Source organism: Porcisia hertigi, chromosome 3 (genome assembly GCF_017918235.1).
Source record: "Porcisia hertigi strain C119 chromosome 3, whole genome shotgun sequence".
Classification (NCBI taxonomy): Eukaryota; Euglenozoa; class Kinetoplastea; order Trypanosomatida; family Trypanosomatidae; genus Porcisia; species Porcisia hertigi.
In genome coordinates this window covers 1-21,409 of record NC_090562.1, presented here as the reverse complement: position 1 = coordinate 21,409, position 21,409 = coordinate 1, and the positions used below count along the sequence as shown (strand labels likewise).

Sequence of the window (21,409 nt, the reverse complement as noted above, 5' to 3'; positions counted from 1 at the left end):
AACACCCTGGCGGATTCTGATCCAGCTTCTTACGCTTTCTGCCCGTTTTGCACTCGCTCATGCGAAGAAAGACCCCAGGTGTCCTTCAGCATAGGCGAAGTGCAACTCCCACAGGGCGGCGGACTACGAGCGCTTTCCGGCGCACACAATGCTTGGTATGCTATCTTCGTGGTCTGTGTCGTTTTCTTTTGGCTAGAATTCATCCGGGTTATCCGTCGCTGGGGCAGCCGATTCGCGCACCACGCGCACAGCGCTGCTTCACAGCAGATCTGCCAGTCCCGGAAATGTGAATGACAACGGCGGCCTTATCGGTGCCTGGGGGTGGGGGTCCTGTCCTTGAGGTGTCATTGCCAAAGGTTCCGGAGCAGGGCACTAACTAGTAGCCCATCTGCCCATGAGTACCTGTGCTTGATCCTTGCTGCCAGTTTGGTGAGAATGGATGCGTCGCAGGCACCCCGCTTCATCTGTGTTTTTAAAGCGGATGTGGCAGCCGGAGAGGGCCCCTCTCAGCGCACGCAATTTACCTTTTGAGCTTTTGGTTATGTTTACAGCGCGCGTGATTGTGCTTTGAGCGTTCTGTCTACCTTTTTCCGATTTGTCACTGCGATTGTCCTATTCCGCCTGCGTCGGGGGTCTTTTCTCAAGGTTCATGGCTAGGTCAAATGCAAATGCTTGCTTGCAGGGGCTGAGAAACATGTCCTGGTACTCGGGTCTCCAGAAGCAACGGTCTCCTTTGGGTGGGAAGCATGACATCCGCATGTTGTCCATCGCCCCGCTCATCCTCTATTCTGTTGACGCTTGTCCTGCATCCACAAACCCTTGACAATGCCCCCCACCCCCTCGCGATGGGATCAGCGCGTGGCGACAACGAGTGCCGCTTCAAACCGTTGTTTCATTTAGATAAGCTCTACGTTGGCACTTCCACGGCGACAAGAGAAGCGTCTCTTGACGGAGGCGAGGTGGCTGCGTTGATGCCCTCCCTTTCCGCACTGACCCGGGTGGCACGAGGGCAAGCGCCAGCTCCGTAGCCGTGTCTCCCTCCCCTGGCGGCTTCGTGGGTGACAGCGGCCTTTATTGGCGTCGAGGGGGTGGCTAAGCAAAAAGGTCATAGGGTGAGGGTGCATAGGGTCAGGGGGCATAGGGTCAGGGTGCATAGGGTTAGGGTGCATAGGGTGAGGGTGCATAGGGTTAGGGTGCATAGGGTTAGGGTGCGGGGTGAGGTGCATGAGGGTTAGGGTAGCGGGTTAGGGTGTAGGGTGCATGGGGTTAGGGTGCGCTAGGGTTAGGTGCATGAGAGTTAGGAGTGCAGGGGTTAGGAGTGCATGAGTTAGTCGCAAGGTTAAAGATGCATAAGATTAAAGTCAAGGTTAGGTGTAAAATTAAGAATTAGAGTTCAGGTTAAGGTTTCATTGGCGAAGTCTTTTCGACGGAGGCAATCGAATGGTACATGATTTTCTGGAGGGATGGAAATGGGCTTTAAGCTCGGCACGGGGGGGGGGTCCGAGCGAGGGGTCGGGTACCATGTGGTCGGCCGGCTTTCCGAGTGAGTGACGCACATTCACTGCTATGCAGTGTGTGGTGCGGGGATTTCTGAAGAATGCATGTCCGGGTTTTCGTCCGAGATGTCTGGTCCGAATGTATTTTGGTACCCCGGACCCGGGTGTACCCAGGACGGTTTGGTCCAGTGCACCTTGTGTGCCGATATGCTCTTGAAGTGGTTTTCTACAAATGTGATGTCACATGCGTGTATGTTTGTTATCTCTTTACCGAATGATTATTCGTTCTCTCTCCTTCTACTTCTGTCTCTTATGGAATTGGATACAAATCCAGTAAGTAATCTAAGTGGGTTTAATGCGGTCTCTGACGCAAAAACGAAAACAAAAACACATTTTGCACAAAAAATACCGTACGCACGCGCCCAGGCAGATCCGCAGCTTCTCGTCATCTAGCCGTTCAAGAAGTTCCGCCACGTCACAAAAAGACGATTGTACTTCACAACATTCGCGCTTAACAATGAGCAACAAGACGGATATCGCTTCGCTTTCCACCGAGGAGGGCGATGTGGACATCAGTTTCTTTTTGAACAACCCAAGCACGTCGACTAGAGCGAAGACGTGGAGAGGTCTCCGCAAACAAGGGATCATTTCAGCGGAGAAGTATCATGAAGAGCTTGTGCGCCTGGCTGAGGGTCTTGAAAAGGACAAGGAAAGGGACCGAACGGTGCCGTTGGACGGTGACGCGAGGATTCAACACAACATGATGGAAGCGCAAACCATCTACGCGGACACACGGCTCCGCGAATGCATGAACACGGAAAATGCAGACAAACAGGCTATCGAGGCGCTCCGGAGCCTACGCCAAACAACGGGAGACCCGTTAGAAGGGGCCCTGGAAAAACTGGAAACGGCAATCGAAGCATCACAGGTGACACCAGTCGTGGCGGCGTCGGCGGTAATCCTGCTCGGCCTATCCGGGCCGGAGCTGAAAGAATTGAGCGATAGGGAGCGGATCGCGTTATGGCTCGATATGTTTCTCGAAGAACCCAAGCCGACGCGCCTTTTCCGGTACAACGTGCATGTTGCAAGGGCGATGGGAGCCCAGATGCGTACATGGCGACAAATTATCCAAGAAGTCAGCGAGCCATTGCTTCCACAAACGCCACGCCTGGCGAGATTCACGCGAGACATTATGGAAACAGCGCAGGCTGCAGTAATGACTAAAAGGCGGAATTTGAAGGCGGCGCTGGTTACACCAAAAAACCCAAAAGCACGTTCCGGAACTCAAAGGACGATAAATGTGACCCGCTTGAAGGTGGAGCTGCGTATGCGCAAATTGTGGGCACGGACGGGTCACCAATTGGAGCGTTGGACTTGAGCAGCTGGGATGAATTCGCCACCACTCTTTACGCAAAGTTGGACACCCTCAATGCCAATGATCGTGAGCTTGTTTCTCGGATGATGAAAGAACGCATGCGCGCGCAAACGCGCCAAAGCACTCAATACCGCTCGGACGCCCCCGCAAATTACAAGAGTTACCAAGGACGAAATTATTCAAATGGTAGCAGGCGAGGCGGCTACGGCAACGGAAACGCAGGAGGCAGAGGCCACACATACCGCGGAGGCGAACCGCAGGAAAATCCAAAAAACTGATGCGCGACGGAACGGCAGCCGTCGTTTTGAAGGAGGAATCCACACACACACCAAAAAATATGTCGAATATTGCCCGCGAATTCGGCAAGGAAGTGTGGGGCGGCGACATGCTCGAAGGCAAAACATCAAACATAGAACTCGACGCCATTTACGAGCAGTACCTCCCACCAAAACGCATCGTTCCGTCGGATACAATGGTGTACTTGGACCGCGATAAAACCCAACAACTTACGAAGATGGTGCGCGAGCACGGCTTTGTTTATTTTCCAATCTTTATTATGAAGCATTGGATAGCGGGCATTTTGGAGCAAGACGACGAGGATGCAACAGGCATTCAGTTATCCCTTTATGATTCCGCACCATCCCCAATTTTGGAGCAACAACTCAATGAGAACCTCAAAAAGGTTTGGCCAGCTTTGCGTTTGGTGAAACAATTTTCGCCACGTCAGGAACGCTATAGCAATGATTGTGGGTTGTTCATGTCCGCGGCATTTTTCAGTCATTATTTACAATTAATGGTTGATCACCGTCGTGATTTGCCACGGTGTTTGCGACGACTATTTTATGCGGCGTCGCAGTATCACCCGCCTCGTGATTATTTCCTCACGAAAATGAGAAAGGTGCTCACGAACCACCCGGTGTCTAGGAAAGATTTCTTTTACGATGAAATCGCGAAGATGCCATGGAAGCGTGCAAAAATGGATGACGCAGTCCAATCATCCGGATCACGCGACGCTCTCCACGGAGGTGGTGGTGTAAAGCAGTCGAAAAAGTCTCCGCCGAATCGGAAACGACCAACGACACGCACCACACGAGCGGTCCAGAGCATTCCAAAACCATCTTCGAGACAGAAGAAAAGGGAAACCAGGATGCAGAGGAACGTGGACCGAGCTGCGCGAACGAGGCGCACACCACAGGAGAGAAAATCGACATCGCAGGCGTCGTCCCGAAAACGTCCGGACAGGTCCTCGATGGATGCTCCGCTTCCAAGGCGTAAGGCTGCAAAGAAACGTGGTAGACAAATGTCCGTGGATCCAGTTCAGGTGACAGAAAACACATCACATTCCCCACTGGTAAGCGACCCCTCATCCGATGATGAGGACATGCTGCTGATTGATGCGATCGCGCGTGCCGACGCACGCGCTGCAGCACTACGGGACAACGTGCCCGTCAATGAAACAACCAGCGCATCAGCACGAGACGTGGCTCACGAGCCTGATGGCGCATCAGCACGAGTCGTGACTCACGAGCCTGAGAGCGCATCGGCGAAAACTCCCGAAAAAGCATCAGAAAATGAGCAGAGGATTGTCCCAGAGAACATCCCAGGGAGTATGCCAGCGAACGCGACCGTGAGTGTAGCTGAAAACGTGCCGGCGAATCCATCACCACCATCTCCACAAGGGAAATGCATCTCCGAGTGGATAGAAGAAACATTCGCAGAGGCAAACAAACACGCCAGGAGGGTATACGAATTTGTTTTGGATCACCTATGGGCTGCGACGGCTCTGGCGAGAGCCGGCGATGGTGTCGCGCGCGGTATGAGCGACACAGCCGTTGGACAGCAGCGTGTGCGACACAAACTGACACCGCTGCAACCCTATAGTGTTCAAGAGATGCTGAAACTTCTCCACAAGAAGATCCACATCGTGGATCCATCACCGACCGATCCGAATGAGGTGATTTTCCGTGAGGAGAACGGAGCCGATGAGGTGTCGATGGACCCTCCGATCGACGAATTGTATCTCGTTCGAGGGCCCTCGATGTCGGCGTTATCTGACCAGTTTAGAAACTATAAGTTTCTCCTCGGAGCGAGACTCCGTGAGGCACCGGAAGACATGAACGGGGTGCGATACCCGAGCTATTACGTCCTCACAAAAGTGGCGTCGGAAGCGACGGTGGGTGTGTACATTCCCGCCGGGATGACGCATTACCCGACCTCAAAGCCACAGCGTGCGTCACGCCACGCGTCCCGATACGTGCCTCGTCCAAGAGGTGCGACGCCGGAGACACATCAAGGTCGCTCGGATGATCCAGCGCCACGCCTGACCAGACGGAAAAGATGGCCAGGTGATGGAGTGAACGTCGATCCGGACATCAACGATGAAGGCGATGAAGGCGAGACATCCAGGATTCCTGGCAACAGGAAAGGTGATGGATACGCCGATGTCGACGCGAACATATCGGAGGAGGCGAAACGAGCACTCGAGGATATCCGTTCAAACCCTTTAAACATGCAGGGCAGGCCTCTTTCGCAAGCAGAGGAAGCAGAGGCCTGCCCGAGAACTGGTTCCTCTTCAGCGCGAAACCGCCACACGTCTCACAGCTGGCATGGAGTCTTGTGAGGCCGGACACGCGCGCACACCATCTACGATGGCTGACGCGCATAAAATGCATGAATTCAGAGCAGATGCTCATGCGTCTTCCGTCGGCGTGCATCGACCTGATCCTGTCGACCGCTCGGGCACGCAAATGGAAGTGGGCAACGACAGCGAAGGCGTTTGCGGGAGTAGCGGGTGCGCTGCGCGACGTGCCGCTCTATTCCACCCAATCGCGAGGCATTCGCCTCCAGGACGACCCGGAATGGCGAAGCGCTTTTGGCACGGCGCAGCGCTTCATGAAGGAGTCGGTGCCAGACGCGCCTCCTTTCGTATCGCGTATGCAGGTCGAGAAAATCCTCGACCGACTTCGCCTAGGCCATCCTCGGGCTGCACTTTTCTTGGCAATGATGTGGGGATTCGCGGCGCGAGCGTGCGACATATCCACGCTGCGTGTGAAGGACGTGACGGTGTTTCCGACACCCGCTGCGGAGCCGGACCACCACAGCAGGAGAAGAGCGACCACCATCGCAGAGGAGGAGCCGTGCGTGCGAATCACCCTGACGATACGCAAAGGAAAAGGTGCCAAGACGAGGGCCCATACCCTGTGCCGTCGATGCTGACCAGAGACCTTGCAGCCACGCTGCAAGAGATGATGGCAAAACGGAAACCATCAGAGGAGTTGTTCGCGCCTCACTCGGAGGAGCTGAGGTCGCGGATCGCACACGAGGTGCGGACAGAGATGCGAGGCGCACAGCTGCCCTCGATTCGAAAAGGCGCACTCCGCTGCATGGCGGAAGCGGGTGTCCCGCTGAAGGACTTGATGACGATATCAGGCCACGCCAAACAAGCCACGCTGCTGCGCTACCTTGGGTATGGCCAGCAGCGCTACGGTGGAGGCCGAGACCGCAAGGAAAACGCAGGAAGAGCGTTGTTCCAGACCCGCTAGAAGCGGCGACTTCGGTGTTTCGTTTCCGCTCCCAGGAATCGTCATGTGCGAACCTCGCGATTGCACCGCAAGAGGTGTCGGACATGGTGGATCGCATGTCCGGGTTCGTCCGAGTGATGGCGGAAAGGCCGGCGCTGGTAAAGCACTGGCCGCTGCGCTTGAAACAAAACACGCCGCTGGACATGGAGGCGGTGCTGACGATGCCGACAAAACGCGCCTCCACAAAGCGTTTTCTTCGCCGGATCCAGTGCTTCGCTGGATCCCTGCTTCTATGACGGATTGCGGACCTCGCGGACCATCAAAAAATGCGCCCTGACAGCGGACGAGATCCGCCAGGCAGTCGACATGGGAAAATTCGAGCCGTGTCCTGCCAACGAGGTGGGTACCCAGGCGCAACTGCCTGAGGAGTGCATGGCGTGAACGTGTTCACGGTGCCCGAGTTGAAGGGCAGACGGCGCCTCATCACGGAGCCGCTGCTGAACCGGGTGATCCCGACACATCACGTGCCACGCGTCCACTACGACACCCGCCTCGGAAGGCGGCAGCGGTTGCGATACGCCCGCTACATGCTGCAGATCGATTTCGAAGCTTATTACGACGCTATCCCGATCGCGGCGACACTCCGCAACAAGTTCGGTGTTTCGAGCACGACATGACGGACGCTGCTACCGTCTGCGGACGCTTCCGACCGGTGCGCGATGGAGCGTTGCCGTGGGTCAGGCCGTGACCTGGACGATCGTCGACATCGACACGCCAGTCACCATCACCACCCTCATCGACAACATTCTGATCGCAGCGAAGGAGGGTCAGGAACGTGAGTTCCTGATGGCGGTGCGCGCGGTCGTGGCGCGCATCAAGGCGGCAAACCTCATGACATCACCAAACCGCGACGAGTTGGAGGTGATGTCCGACGAAGCGATCTTGCAGATGGCAGGTGCCAATACGGTGTTTCTCGGTGAGGAATACGTGTGGAACGGACATGAACGTCTGATTCGGAACTCGGTCAAGACCGTGGCGAAGATGCAGATTGCGCTGCGGAAAACTTCCCACACGATTCGCAGTTTGGCGTCGCTGATCTCGCTGATATTTTCGCGCTCCACACCACCCAGGTGAACCCGGCTCGCGCCTTCAAGCTCTTGAGAACCTACCGCGGCATATTCCGTCTGACGTTCCGGGGCTTCGACTGGGACGACCCAGTGCCATACATTGACTCGGCGGTTTCGCGCACACTCCAGGAGATTGGCGGAGCACTTGTGCACAACCAGTGGTGGAGAATATCGGATGAACGTCACCCGTCCTATGACGAGGCGGCCTACGACGCGGTGTGTTTCACCGACGCGTCGCTGGAAGGCTGGGGTGCGGTCCTTCACCTGCGCGAGGCCGGCGCCACGGAAATGTGGACGTATCGACAACGTTGGACCGAGGACCTGGAGCAGCAGCTCTGCGGTGAGGACGGCGAGGCGACCCGCGTGCTGGAAAAACTGCGAAAATACCAGCAACAATGCCATAGGAATCCGGACGGCAAACTAGGAGATCCGGACCTCGAGACGGACCGGTTCCAGGCGAGGTACTCGGCACATGCGGAACCTCGCGCCGCGCAACTGATGCTGCGACACATTGTGGAACACCATCGCGTTCCAGATGGTGCACGCATCGCGCTGGCAACGGATCACCGGGCGATTGTGATTGCACAAAAGCACCTGAACGGTTTCGGTGGCATCGGCAGAGGCTATGCACTGAACAAACTTTTCGAGTACACATATGACCTCTGGTATGACAGAGGCATCGACGTAGTGTTTTTCTACGTCGAGGGTGCGCAGAATCCGGCTGACGCCTACTCGCGCCACTTTGGGGTGGACGCGACGGGATCGCTGGAGGTGGAACGTGTAGCTCCCATCGGTGTGCCGTTTCTCCGCCAAACGTGGTGCCCGCTATGCGAAGAGCAGCCCCGCGAGGAGGGCGGAGAAGTGTGACGACCAACCCCGCACACACACACACGCACACCATGAGATGAAGAACTTCGAAGGAAGAAAAGATGCAAGAGTGGTTTCTGGCTAACCGCGCGCTATGGGGGCTTCCCCGGTACCGGTGCCAAGCCACAAGAAAAAACACACAACAGAGATGTAGACGACGTGACGTGTCCCACACGCGACTGGACGCGAAGGGTGGACGAACGGAACCCCAGTTACGCGGCCACGCGGCTGTAGTCGCGTGCCTGCCTTGCCGCTTCCCATCGGGGTCGCGAAGAATCATGCCATGACTTGCCCCACCTCAGGCCACGCCTCCCTCACTTCCCCTCGGCCTCTTTCTTTCGCGACACATCTCACACAGGTCGGTAGCATTTCATTGGCGAAGTCTTTTCGACGGAGGCAATCGAATGGTACATGATTTTCTGGATGGATTGAAATGGGCTTTAAGCTCGGCACGGGGGGGGGTCCGAGCGAGGGGGTCGGGTACCATGTGGTCGGCCGGCTTTCCGAGTGAGTGACGCACATTCACTGCTATGCAGTGTGTGGTGCGGGGATTTCTGAAGAATGCATGTCCGGGTTTTCGTCCGAGATGTCTGGTCCGAATGTATTTTGGTACCCCGGACCCGGGTGTACCCAGGACGGTTTGGTCCAGTGCACCTTGTGTGCCGATATGCTCTTGAAGTGGTTTTCTACAAATGTGATGTCACATGCGTGTATGTTTGTTATCTCTTTACCGAATGATTATTCGTTCTCTCTCCTTCTACTTCTGTCTCTTATGGAATTGGATACAAATCCAGTAAGTAATCTAAGTGGGTTTAATGCGGTCTCTGACGCAAAAACGCCCACCCACCCAACCCTGAGAACTGGAACTCCTGACGGTGTCTGGTCCACGGTGAAGTGGTTTTCTTAAAGAAATGTTGATTCAGTTTAAGCTGTTCTATGCCACACGATGGCAGATCAGCAAACCAGTTTGTTTTCAAGGTGGTCAAGAATGCCACGCGAGTGTGATTTTATTCCGTATTTTTACATGTGCCCGAGGGGGGTTTCGACCAGCTCTCCTTTTCCCCCGCGCCCGGGTCTTTCCAAGAAAGAGGGCGCGGGTCTGAGTTGAAAGGGTGCGCTTCCGAGATGGTAGGATCGTGGCGGAAAGCTATCCACCCTCATATGCCGATGGCGTTTCAACACCCCGTGGGCTTTAACAAGGGGAATCGTTGACCCCATTAAGGTCATTCTTCTTTAAAAGTTCTTTAGTTTTTCAAGCACCATCTTCCCTTCAATAGTTGATGGCTGGGCATCGCTGGGTGAAGAAATGGTAGCCAGGATGACCTGAAAAATGGGAAAACTATATCTAACGTTTATGATTGATTTCTCTAAAGATTCTCTTGTTTCCAGTTTCTCTTAACACAGCTTGGATTCACGCTGTGTTCGCCATAACCCTCTGACGAACGCCGGCGGGGCGTTTGTCATCCACCCAGTATCTTTTCTTTGTTTTCTGTCACTCTTTGATTTGTTCGATTTCTCTAGTTTAGTAGATTCTCTTGTCTTCATCTTTTTGCCCACTGACAACACGAGTGCTCGTTTCGCCTCGGCTTCTTCCTTTTTTCCCTCAGGCACCACCGTTTGTTCAGTCGGAGCTGATTTGCCTTTGTAGTTTCATATGTTTTCAGATTCTCTTTCGTGATCCGTTGTTCTTGCATGTCCGTTTGGCATGCACACCTTTGGCACAAATGAAGGGGCACTCGGTGCTGGGGGCTTCCCCGGTACCGGTGCCAAGCCACAGAAAAACACACAACAGAGATGTAGACGACGTGACGTGTCCCACACGCGACTGGACGCGAAGGGTGGACGAACGGAACCCCAGTTACGCGGCCACGCGGCTGTAGTCGCGTGCCTGCCTTGCCGCTTCCCATCGGGGTCGCGAAGAATCATGCCATGACTTGCCCCACCTCAGGCCACGCCTCCCTCACTTCCCCTCGGCCTCTTTCTTTCGCGACACATCTCACACAGGTCGGTAGCATTAGGGTTAGGGTTAGGGTTAGGGTTTCATTGGCGAAGTCTTTTCGACGGAGGCAATCAGAATGGTACATGATTTTCTGGAGGGATTGAAAGTCTACACGGGAGGGGGTCCGAGCGAGGGGTCGGGTACCATGTGGTCGGCCGGCTTTCCGAGTGAGCGACGCACATTCACTGCTATGCAGTGTGTGGTGCGGGGATTTCTGACGAATGCATGTCCGGGTTTCGTCCGAGATGTCTGGTCCGAATGTATTTTGGTACCCCGGACCCGGGTGTACCCAGGACGGTTGGTCCAGTGCACCTTGTGTGCCGATATGCTCCTGAAGTGGTTTTCTACAAATGTGATGTCACATGCATGTGTGTTTGTTATCTCTTTACCGAATGATTATTCGTTCTCTCTCCTTCTACTTCTGTCTCTTATGGAATTGGATACAAATCCAGTAAGTAATCTTAGTGGGTTTAATGCGGTCTCTGACGCAAAAACGAATTCTTACACAAAAATTGAAGCACGCTCAGTTACGCCAACAAAGTTTAAACAGACGCCGTTTATCAGGGAATCTACCAGACGATTTATCAGACAATTTATCAGACGACTCATCAAACATCAACGCAACAATGGAGCCAACCAGACGACTCACAGAGGAGGAGCTTGATGAGAAAATGAAAGTCTATTTTGCAAATCCCGAAACCCGAACCTCAGCCTCAACGATAAAAAAGATGTACCTCGGAGGAAGCATTGATCACAACCAATTTATCGAGTTGTGCATGGGTATGGCCACCGGCTTGCTCGAAGGCAAAGGGGACGGGTCAGCATCTGCCAGATCATATGACAGCAGGGCGACCTTTGAGGAACACCCGCGCAACATCCAGAGGGAAATGATGCACGCGCAATCGTTATTTTCCGATAAGGAAATGCGAAAGTATCTATCTACGGAGGATAGAAACAAGAGACTCTTGCAGCGTTTGAGCGAGGTAGCGGACCCAATGGAAGGACTACAGGCAAGGTTAGAGGCGTCCATCGAAGCAAAACTTCTCACACCGATCATGGCAGCATCCGCGGTAATCCTGCTCGGCCTTGCGGGGCCTGGGGCTCAGGAGATGAGCCTTGCAGAGCGGATCACTCTTTGGTACGAATTCTTTGTACATGAGCCAAGCACGTCGCGTTTATATCGTTACAACACGTTTATTACCAGCGCGCTTGAAGGTGACAACATGGAGTGGCGCGAAATACTCTCAAAAGTGGACACCCCTCTACTTCCTGAGACGGCTCGGTTGGCGCGTTTCAACCGGATTGCGCTAGAGGAGGCGCGGAAAGAGGCGGATAACACAGCGACAAATATCCAGGGAGGTGGCGGCCATGAAAAGAAATCGCAAAGATTGTTCAGGCGGGCAAAAGATGACAAACACGACCTGCTCGAGGGCGGGGCGCAATACGCACCCATTTTGGGCCCGGACGGATCACAAACTGGAGCTTTGGACTTGAGCAGCTGGGAAGAATTCGCCGCTACGCTTAACGCAAAGTTGGACGCCCTCAACGCCAATGATCGTGAGCTTGCTTCCCGGATATTGAACGAACGCATGCGCACGCAAACGCGCCAAACAAACCAAAAGAGTTACCAAGGACGAACTTATACAAACGGTGGCAGGCGAAACGGCTACGGCAACGGCGGCGCAGGAGGCAGAGGCCACACATACCGAGGAGGCGAACCGCAGGAAAATCCAAAAAACTGATGCGCGACGGAACGGCAGCCGTCGTTTTGAAGGAGGAATCCACACACACATCAAAAAATATGTCGAATATTGCCCGCGAATTCGGCAAGGAGGTGTGGGGCGGCGATATGCTCGAAGGCAAAACATCAAACATAGAACTCGACGCAATTTACGAGCAGTACCTCCCACCAAAACGTATCGTTCCGTCGGATACAATGGTGTACTTGGACCGTGATAAAACCCAACAACTTACGAAGATGGTGCGCAAGCACGGCTTTGTGTATTTTCCAATCTTTATTATGAAGCATTGGATAGCGGGCATTTTGGAGCAAGACGACGAGGATGCAACAGGCATTCAGTTATCCCTTTATGATTCCGCACCATCCCCAATTTTGGAGCAACAACTCAATGAGAACCTCAAAAGGTTTGGCCGGCTTTGCGTTTGGTGAAACAATTTTCGCCACGTCAGGAACGCTATAGCAATGATTGTGGGTTGTTCATGTCCGCGGCATTTTTCAGTCATTATTTACAATTAATGGTCGATCACCGGCGTGATTTGCCACGGTGTTTGCGACGACTATTTTTGCGGCGTCGCAGTATCACCCGCCTCGTGATTATTTCCTCACGAAAATGAGAAAGGTGCTCACGAACCACCCGGTATCTAGGAAAGATTTCTTTTACGATGAAATCGCAAAGATGCCATGGAAGCGTGCAAAAATGGATGACGCAGTCCAATCATCCGGATCACACGACGCTCTCCACGGAGGCGGTGGTTTAAAGCAGTCGAAAAAGTCTCCGCCGAATCGGAAACGACCCACGACACGCACCACACGAGCGGTCCAGAGCATTCCAAAACCATCTTCGAGACAGAAGAAAAAGGAAACCAGGATGCAGAGGAACGTGGACCGAGCTGCGCGAACGAGGCGCACACCACAGGAGAGAAAATCGACATCGCAGGCGTCGTCCCGAAAACGTCCGGACAGGTCCTCGATGGATGCTCCGCTTCCAAGGCGTAAGGCTGCAAAGAAACGTGGTAGACAAACGTCCGTGGATCCAGTTCGAGTGACGGAAAACACATCACATTCCCCACTGGTAAACGAACCCTCATCCGATGATGAGGACATGTTGCTGATTGATGCGATCGCGCGTGCCGACGCACGTGCTGCAGCACTGCAAGGCAATGCACCCGTCAATGAAACAACCAGCGTATCAGCACGAGTCGTGGCTCACGAGCCTGAGAACGCATCGGCGAAAATTCCCGACAAAGAATCAGAAAATGAGCAGAGGATTGTCCCAGAGAACATCCCAGGGAGTATGCCAGCAAACGCGACCGTGAGTGTAGCTGAAAACGTGCCGGCGAATCCATCACCACCATCTCCACAAGGGAAATGCATCTCTGAGTGGATAGAAGAAACATTCGCAGAGGCAAACAAACACGCCAGGAGGGTATACGAATTCGTTTTGGATCACCTATGGGCTGCGACGGCTCTGGCGAGAGCCGGTGATGGTGTCGCGCGCGGTATGAGTGACACAGCCGTTGGACAGCAGCGTGTGCGACACAAACTGACACCGCTGCAACCCTATAGTGTTCAAGAGATGCTGAAACTTCTCCACAAGAAGATCCACATCGTGGATCCATCACCGACCGATCCGAATGAGGTGATTTTCCGTGAGGAGAACGGAGCCGATGAGGTGTCGATGGACCCTCCGATCGACGAATTGTATCTCGTTCGAGGGCCCTCGATGTCGGCGTTATCTGACCAGTTTAGAAACTATAAGTTTCTCCTCGGAGCGAGACTCCGCGAGGCACCGGAAGACATGAACGGTGTGCGATACCCGAGCTATTACGTCCTCACAAAGGTGGCGTCGGAAGCGACGGTGGGTGTGTACATTCCCGCCGGGATGACGCATTACCCGACCTCAAAGCCACAGCGTGCGTCACGCCACGCGTCCCGATACGTGCCTCGCCCAAGAGGTGCGACGCCGGAGACACATCAAGGTCGTTCGGAGGATCCAGCGCCACGTCTGACCAGACGGAAAAGATGGCCAGGTGATGGAGTGAACGTCGATCCGGACATCAACGATGAAGGCGATGAAGGCGAGACATCCAGGATTCCTGGCAACAGAAAAGGCGATGGATACGCCGATGTCGACGCGAACATATCAGAGGAGGCGAAACGAGCACTCGAGGATATCCGTTCAAACCCTTTAAACATGCAGGGCAGGCCTCTTTCGCAAGCAGAGGAAGCAGAGGCCTGCCCGAGAAACTGGTTCCTCTTCAGCGCGAAACCGCCACACGTCTCACAGCTGGCATGGAGTCTTGTGAGGCCGGACACGCGCGCACACCATCTACGATGGCTGACGCGCATAAAATGCATGAATTCAGAGCAGATGCTCATGCGTCTTCCGTCGGCGTGTATCGACCTGATCTTGTCGACCGCCCGGGCACGCAAATGGAAGTGGGCAACGACAGCGAAGGCGTTTGCGGGAGTAGCGGGTGCGCTGCGCGACCTGCCGCTCTATTCCACCCAGTCGCGAGGCATTCGCCTTCAGGACGACCCGGAATGGCGAAGCGCTTTTGGCACGGCGCAGCGCTTCATGAAGGAGTCGGTGCCAGACGCGCCTCCTTTCGTATCGCGTATGCAGGTCGAGAAAATCCTCGACCGACCTCGCCTAGGCCATCCTCGAGCAGCACTTTTCTTGGCGATGATGTGGGGATTCGCCGCGCGAGCGTGCGACATATCCACGCTGCGTGTGAAGGACGTGACGGTGTTTCCGACACCCGCGGCGGAGCCGGACCACCGCGGCAGGAGGAGAGCGACCACCATCGCAGAGGAGGAGCCGTGCGCGCGAATCACCCTGACGATACGCAAAGGGAAAGGCGCCAAGACGAGGGGTCCATACCCCCTGTGCCGTCGATGCTGACCAGAGACCTTGCAGCCACGCTGCAGGAAATTGATGGTAAAACGGAAACCGTCAGAGGAGTTGTTCGCGCCTCACTCGGAGGAGCTGAGGTCGCGGATCGCACACGAGGTGCGGACAGAGATGCGAGGCGCACAGCTGCCCTCGATTCGAAAAGGCGCACTCCGCTGCATGGCGGAAGCGGGTGTCCCGCTGAAGGACTTGATGACGATATCAGGCCACGCCAAACAAGCCACGCTGCTGCGCTACGCTGGGTATGGCCAGCAGCGCTACGGTGGAGGCCGAGACCGCAAGGAAAACGCAGGAAGAGCGCTATTCCAGACCCGCTAGAAGCGGCGACTTCGGTGTTTCGTTTCCGCTCCCAGGAATCGTCATGTGCGAACCTCGCGATTGCACCGCAAGAGGTGTCGGACATGGTGGATCGCATGTCCGGGTTCGTCCAGTGATGGCGGAAAGGCCGGCGCTAGTAAAGCACTGGCCGCTGCGCTGAAACAAAACACGCCGCTGGATATGGAGGCGGTGCTGATGATGCCGACAAAACGCGCCTCCACAAAGCGTTTTCTTCGCCGGATCCAGTGCTTCCTGGATCCCTGCTTCTATGACGGATTGCGGACCTCGCGGACCATCAAAAAATGCGCCCTGACAGCGGACGAGATCCGCCAGGCAGTCGACATGGGAAAATTCGAGCCGTGTCCTGCCAACGGGTGGGTACCCAGGCGCAACTGCCTGAGGAGTGCATGGCGTGAACGTGTTCACGGTGCCCGAGTTGAAGGGCAGACGGCGCCTCATCACGGAGCCGCTGCTGAATCGGGTGATCCCGACACATCACGTGCCACGCGTCCACTACGACACTCGCCTTGGAAGGCGGCAGCGGTTGCGATACGCCCGCTACATGCTGCAGATCGATTTCGAAGCTTATTACGACGCTATCCCGATCGCGGCGACACTCCGCAACAAGTTCGTTTTCGAGCACGACATGACGGGCGATACTGCCGTCTGCGGACGCTCCCGACCGGTGCGCGGTGGAGCGTTGCAGTGGGTCAGGCCGTGACCTGGACGATCGTCGACATCGACACGCCAGTCACCATCACCACCCTCATCGACAACATTCTGATCGCAGCGAAGGAAGGTGAGGAACGTGAGTTCCTGATGGCGGTGCGCGCGGTCGTGGCGCGCATCAAGGCGGCAAACGCTCATGACATCACCAAACCGTGACGAGTTGGAGGTGATGTCCGACGAGACGATCTTGCAGATGGCAGGTGCCAATACGGTGTTTCTCGGTGAGGAATACATGTGGAACGGACATGAACGTCTGATTCGGAACTCGGTCAAGACCGTGGCGAAGATGCAGATTGCGCTGCGGAAAACTTCCCACACGATCCGCAGTTTGGCGTCACTGATCTCGCTGATATTTTTCGCACTCCACACCACCCAGGTGAACCCGGCTCGCGCCTTCAAGCTGTTGAGAACCTACCGCGGCATATTCCGTCTGACGTTTCGGGGCTTCGACTGGGACGACCCAGTTCCATACATTGACTCGGCGGTTTCGCGCACACTCCAGGAGATTGGCGGAGCACTTGTGCACAACCAGTGGTGGAAAATATCGAATGAGCGTCACCCGTCCTATGACGAGGCGGCCTACGACGCGGTGTGTTTCACCGACGCGTCGCTGGAAGGCTGGGGTGCGGTCCTTCACCTGCGCGAGGCCGGCGCCACTGAAATGTGGACGTATCGACAACGTTGGACCGAGGACCTGGAGCAGCAGCTCTGCGGTGAGGACGGCGAGGCGACCCGCGTGCTGGAAAAACTGCGAAAATACCAGCAACAATGCCATAGGAATCCGGACGGCAAACTAGGAGATCCGGACCTCGAGACGGACCGGTTCCAGGCGAGGTACTCGGCACATGCGGAACCTCGCGCAGCGCAACTGATGCTGCGATACATTGTGGAACACCATCGCGTTCCCGATGGTGCACGCATCGCGCTGGCAACGGATCACCGGGCGATTGTGATTGCACAAAAGCACCTGAACGGTTTCGGTGGCATTGGCAGAGGCTATGCACTGAACAAACTTTTCGAGTACACATATGACCTCTGGTATGACAGAGGCATCGACGTAGTGTTTTCTACGTCGAGGGTGCGCAGAATCCGGCTGACGCCTACTCGCGCCACTTTGGGGTTGACGCGACGGGGTCGCTGGAGGTGGAGCGTGTAGCTCCCATCGGTGTGCCGTTTCTCCGTCAAACGTGGTGCCCGCTATGCGAAGAGCGGCCCCGCGAGGAGGGCGGAGAAGTGTGACGACCAACCCCGCACACACACACACGCACACCATGAGATGAAGAACTTCGAAGGAAGAAAAGATGCAAGAGTGGTTTCTGGCTAACCGCGCGCTATGGGGGGCTCCCCCGGTACCGGTGCCAAGCCACAAGAAAAAACACACAACAGAGATGTAGACGACGTGACGTGTCCCACACGCGACTGGACGCGAAGGGTGGACGAACGGAACCCCAGTTACGCGGCCACGCGGCTGTAGTCGCGTGCCTGCCTTGCCGCTTCCCATCGGGGTCGCGAAGAATCATGCCATGACCTGCCCCACCTCAGGCCACGCCTCCCTCCACTTCCCCTCGGCCTCCTTCTTTCGCGACACATCTCACACAGGTCGGTAGCATTTCATTGGCGAAGTCTTTTCGACGGAGGCAATCGAATGGTACATGATTTTCTGGATGGATTGAAAGTCTACACGGGAGGGGGTCCGAGCGAGGGGTCGGGTACCATGTGGTCGGCCGGCTTTCCGAGTGAGCGACGCACATTCACTGCTATGCAGTGTGTGGTGCGGGGATTTCTGACGAATGCATGTCCGGGTTTCGTCCGAGATGTCTGGTCCGAATGTATTTTGGTACCCCGGACCCGGGTGTACCCAGGACGGTTGGTCCAGTGCACCTTGTGTGCCGATATGCTCCTGAAGTGGTTTTCTACAAATGTGATGTCACATGTATGTGTGTTTGTTATCTCTTTACCGAATGATTATTCGTTCTCTCTCCTTCTACTTCTGTCTCTTATGGAATTGGATACAAATCCAGTAAGTAATCTTAGTGGGTTTAATGCGGTCTCTGACGCAAAAACGCCCACCCACCCAACCCTGAGAACCGGAACTCCTGACGGTGTGCGGTCCACGGTGAAGTGGTTTTCAGAATGTTGATTCAGTTTAAGCTGTTCCATGCCACACGATGGCAGATCAGCAAAGCAGTTTGTTTTCAAGGCGGTCAAGAATGCCACGCGACTGTGATTCTATCCAATGTTTTGCAGGTTCAATGTTTTTGCAGGTGCCCGAGAGGTTTTTCGACCAGCTCTCTTTCACCCGCGCCCCGGGTTTCCAAGAAAAGAGAGCGGGTGTCTAAGTTGAAAGGGTGCGCTTCCTCTGTTGTAAAACCTTTCCGGAAAGCTAACCACCCTCATATGCCAATGGCGTTTCAACACCCCGTGGGCTTTAACAAGGGGAACCGTTGATTGATTTGTTCCCTCCGTAATGACATCCCTTTCAGATTCTTTACTTTTCAGCATTTTCTTCCCTTCAATAGTTAGTGGCTGGGCATCGCTGGGTGAAGAAATGGTAGCCAGGATGACCTCAAAAATGGAAAAACTATCTCTAACGTTTATGATTGATTTCTCTAAAGATTCTCTTGTTTCCAGTTTTCTCTTGACACAGCATGGATTCACGCTGTGTTCGCCATAACCCTCTGACGAGCGCCGGCGGGGCGTTTGTCATCCACCCAGTATCTTTTCTTTGTTTTCTGTCACTCTTTGATTTGTTCGATTTCTCTAGTTTAGTAGATTCTCTTGTCTTCATCTTTTTGCCCACTGACAACACGAGTGCTCGTTTCGCCTCGGCTTCTTCCCTTTTTCCCTCGGGCACCACCGTTTGTTCAGTCGGAGCTGATTTGTCTTTGTAGTTTCATATGTTTTCAGATTTACTTTCGTGATCCGTTGTTCTTGCATGTCCGTTTGGCATGCACACCTTTAGCACAAATGAAGGGGCACTCGGTGCTGGGGGCTTCCCGGTACCGGTGCCAAGCCACAGAAAAACACACAACAGAGATGTAGACGACGTGAGCGTGTCCCACACGCGACTGGACGCGAAGGGTGGACGAACGGAACCCCAGTTACGCGGCCACGCGGCTGTAGTCGCGTGCCTGCCTTGCCGCTTCCCATCGGGGTCGCGAAGAATCATGCCATGACCTGCCCCACCTCAGGCCACGCCTCCCTCACTTCCCCTCGGCCTCCTTCTTTCGCGACACATCTACACAGGTCGGTGACATTAGGGTTAGGGTTAGGGTTAGGGTTGAGATTAGGAGTTGGAATTAGAGTTAAATTAAGGTTCAAGAGATTAAGAATTCAAATTAAAGTTAAATTAAGAATTAAGTCAAATTCAAATTAAGTCCAAGTCAACGTCAAAGTCAAGTCAAGTCCAAATTAGAGTCAAGTTCAAATTAAAATTAAGGTGGTAGGTGCGTGAAATTAGGGTCAATTAGAATTAAAAATTAGTCAGTCAAATTTAAAATTAAGTCCAAATTAAGTCCAAGTCAGAATTTAAAATTTAAGAATTAAGAATTAAATTAAAATTAAGTCAGTCAAATTAAATTAAGTCCAAGTCAAATTAAGTCAAGTCGTCAGGTCAAGTCAAGTCAAATTAAATTAAAATTAAAATTAAAATTAAAATTAAAATCCCCAAATTAAGATTAAATTAAAATTAAATTAAGTCAGTCAAGTCAAATTAAGAATTGAAGTCAGGTCAAATTCAAATTAAAATTGAAGTCAGGTAGAATTAAGGTAAAAAATTTTGCAAAATTAAAGTCTAAAATTAAAATTAAAATTAAAATTAAAATTAAGGTAAAAATTAAAATTTGGAAATTTAGGTCAGGTAAAATTAAAGTCAGGTGAATTGAGGTTGAGGTTAGGGTTGCAGTTGGAGTTAGGGTTAGGGTTAGGGTTAGGGTTAGGGTTAGGGTTAGAGAGGTTCGACGAAGTCCTCGTCCATGGTCCTCGCCGACGACGTCCTGGGCAGCAGGCAGATGAACCTCGTCGTAACCACCATCAATGGTGGTGTCTACGTCTTTTGAAACGACCACCGTACACCGCCATGAACGCGTGTCGCTCAGACAGAAGGGGTCAATGGCTTTACTGCGAGTAGCTTAACTACGTTGGCATCGCAATAACACAAAATTCCGCACGTTCCGCGATATACAAGGCGACACGTTCAACCTCGAGTTCATCATCTACGACGACCGGTCACTCCACACCGCAGCTACCTGGTGGATATCACTGTCGGTACCCGTATACGCCTTTACCACGATCGCTTCCAACAAGCCGGGAACGTATATTATTGAAGGTGTGCGCGTGCACTCGATCGTGGCGTTATCTGACCAGTTTAGAAACTATAAGTTCTTCTTCGGAGCGAATGGTGAGGCGCAGGAAGGCGAACGGTGTGCGATGCACCGAGCTATTACGTCCTCACAAGGTGGCGTCAGAGGCGACGGTGGGTGTGTACATTCCCGCCGGGATGACACCCGGCCTCAAAACCAGCGTGCGTCACGCCACGCGTCCCGTCGCGTGCCGCCCAAGAGGTGCGACGCCGAACACATCAAGGTCGTTCGGATGATCCAGCGCCACGTCTGACGGACGGAAAAGGATGGCCGGAGTGATGGAGTGAACGTCGATCCGGACAACAACGGATGAAGGCGATGAAGGCGACGACATCCAGGATTCCCGGCAACAGAAAAGGTGATGGACACGCCGATGTCGACGCGAACATATCAGAGGAGGCGAAACGAGCACTCGAGGATATCCGTTCAAACCCCTTTAAACATGCAGGGCAGGCCTCTTTCGCAAGCAGAGGAAGCAGAGGCCTGCCCGAGAAACTGGTTCCTCTTCAGCGCGAAACCGCCACACGTCTCACAGCTGGCATGGAGTCTTGTGAGGCCGGACACGCGCGCACACCATCTACGATGGCTGACGCGCATAAAATGCATGAATTCAGAGCAGATGCTCATGCGTCTTCCGTCGGCGTGTATCGACCTGATCCTGTCGACCGCCCGGGCACGCAAATGGAAGTGGGCAACGACAGCGAAGGCGTTTGCGGGAGTAGCGGGTGCGCTGCGCGACCTGCCGCTCTATTCCACCCAATCGCGAGGCATTCGCCTTCAGGACGACCGGAATGGCGAAGCGCTTTGGCACGGCGCAGCGCTTCATGAAGGAGTCGGTGCCAGACGCGCCTCCTCTTCGTATCGCGTATGCAGGTCGAGAAAATCCTCGACCGACTTCGCCTAGGGCCATCCTCGGGCTGCACTTTTCTTGGCGATGATGTGGGGATTCGCCGCGCGAGCG

At 54.2% G+C, this 21,409-nt stretch overlaps 1 protein-coding gene across 1 annotated transcript; it reads left to right on the top strand.

Moving 5' to 3' along the window:
- Nucleotides 1–11,056: 11,056 nt before the first annotated feature.
- Nucleotides 11,057–12,127, top strand: JKF63_07693 (uncharacterized protein; the record flags this gene model as incomplete). The annotated part of the gene is made up of 1 exon (XM_067903624.1): nucleotides 11,057–12,127. The coding sequence occupies one exon, from the start codon at nucleotides 11,057–11,059 to the stop codon at nucleotides 12,125–12,127; it is 1,071 nt and encodes a 356-aa protein (XP_067759824.1).
- Nucleotides 12,128–21,409: the final 9,282 nt, after the last annotated feature.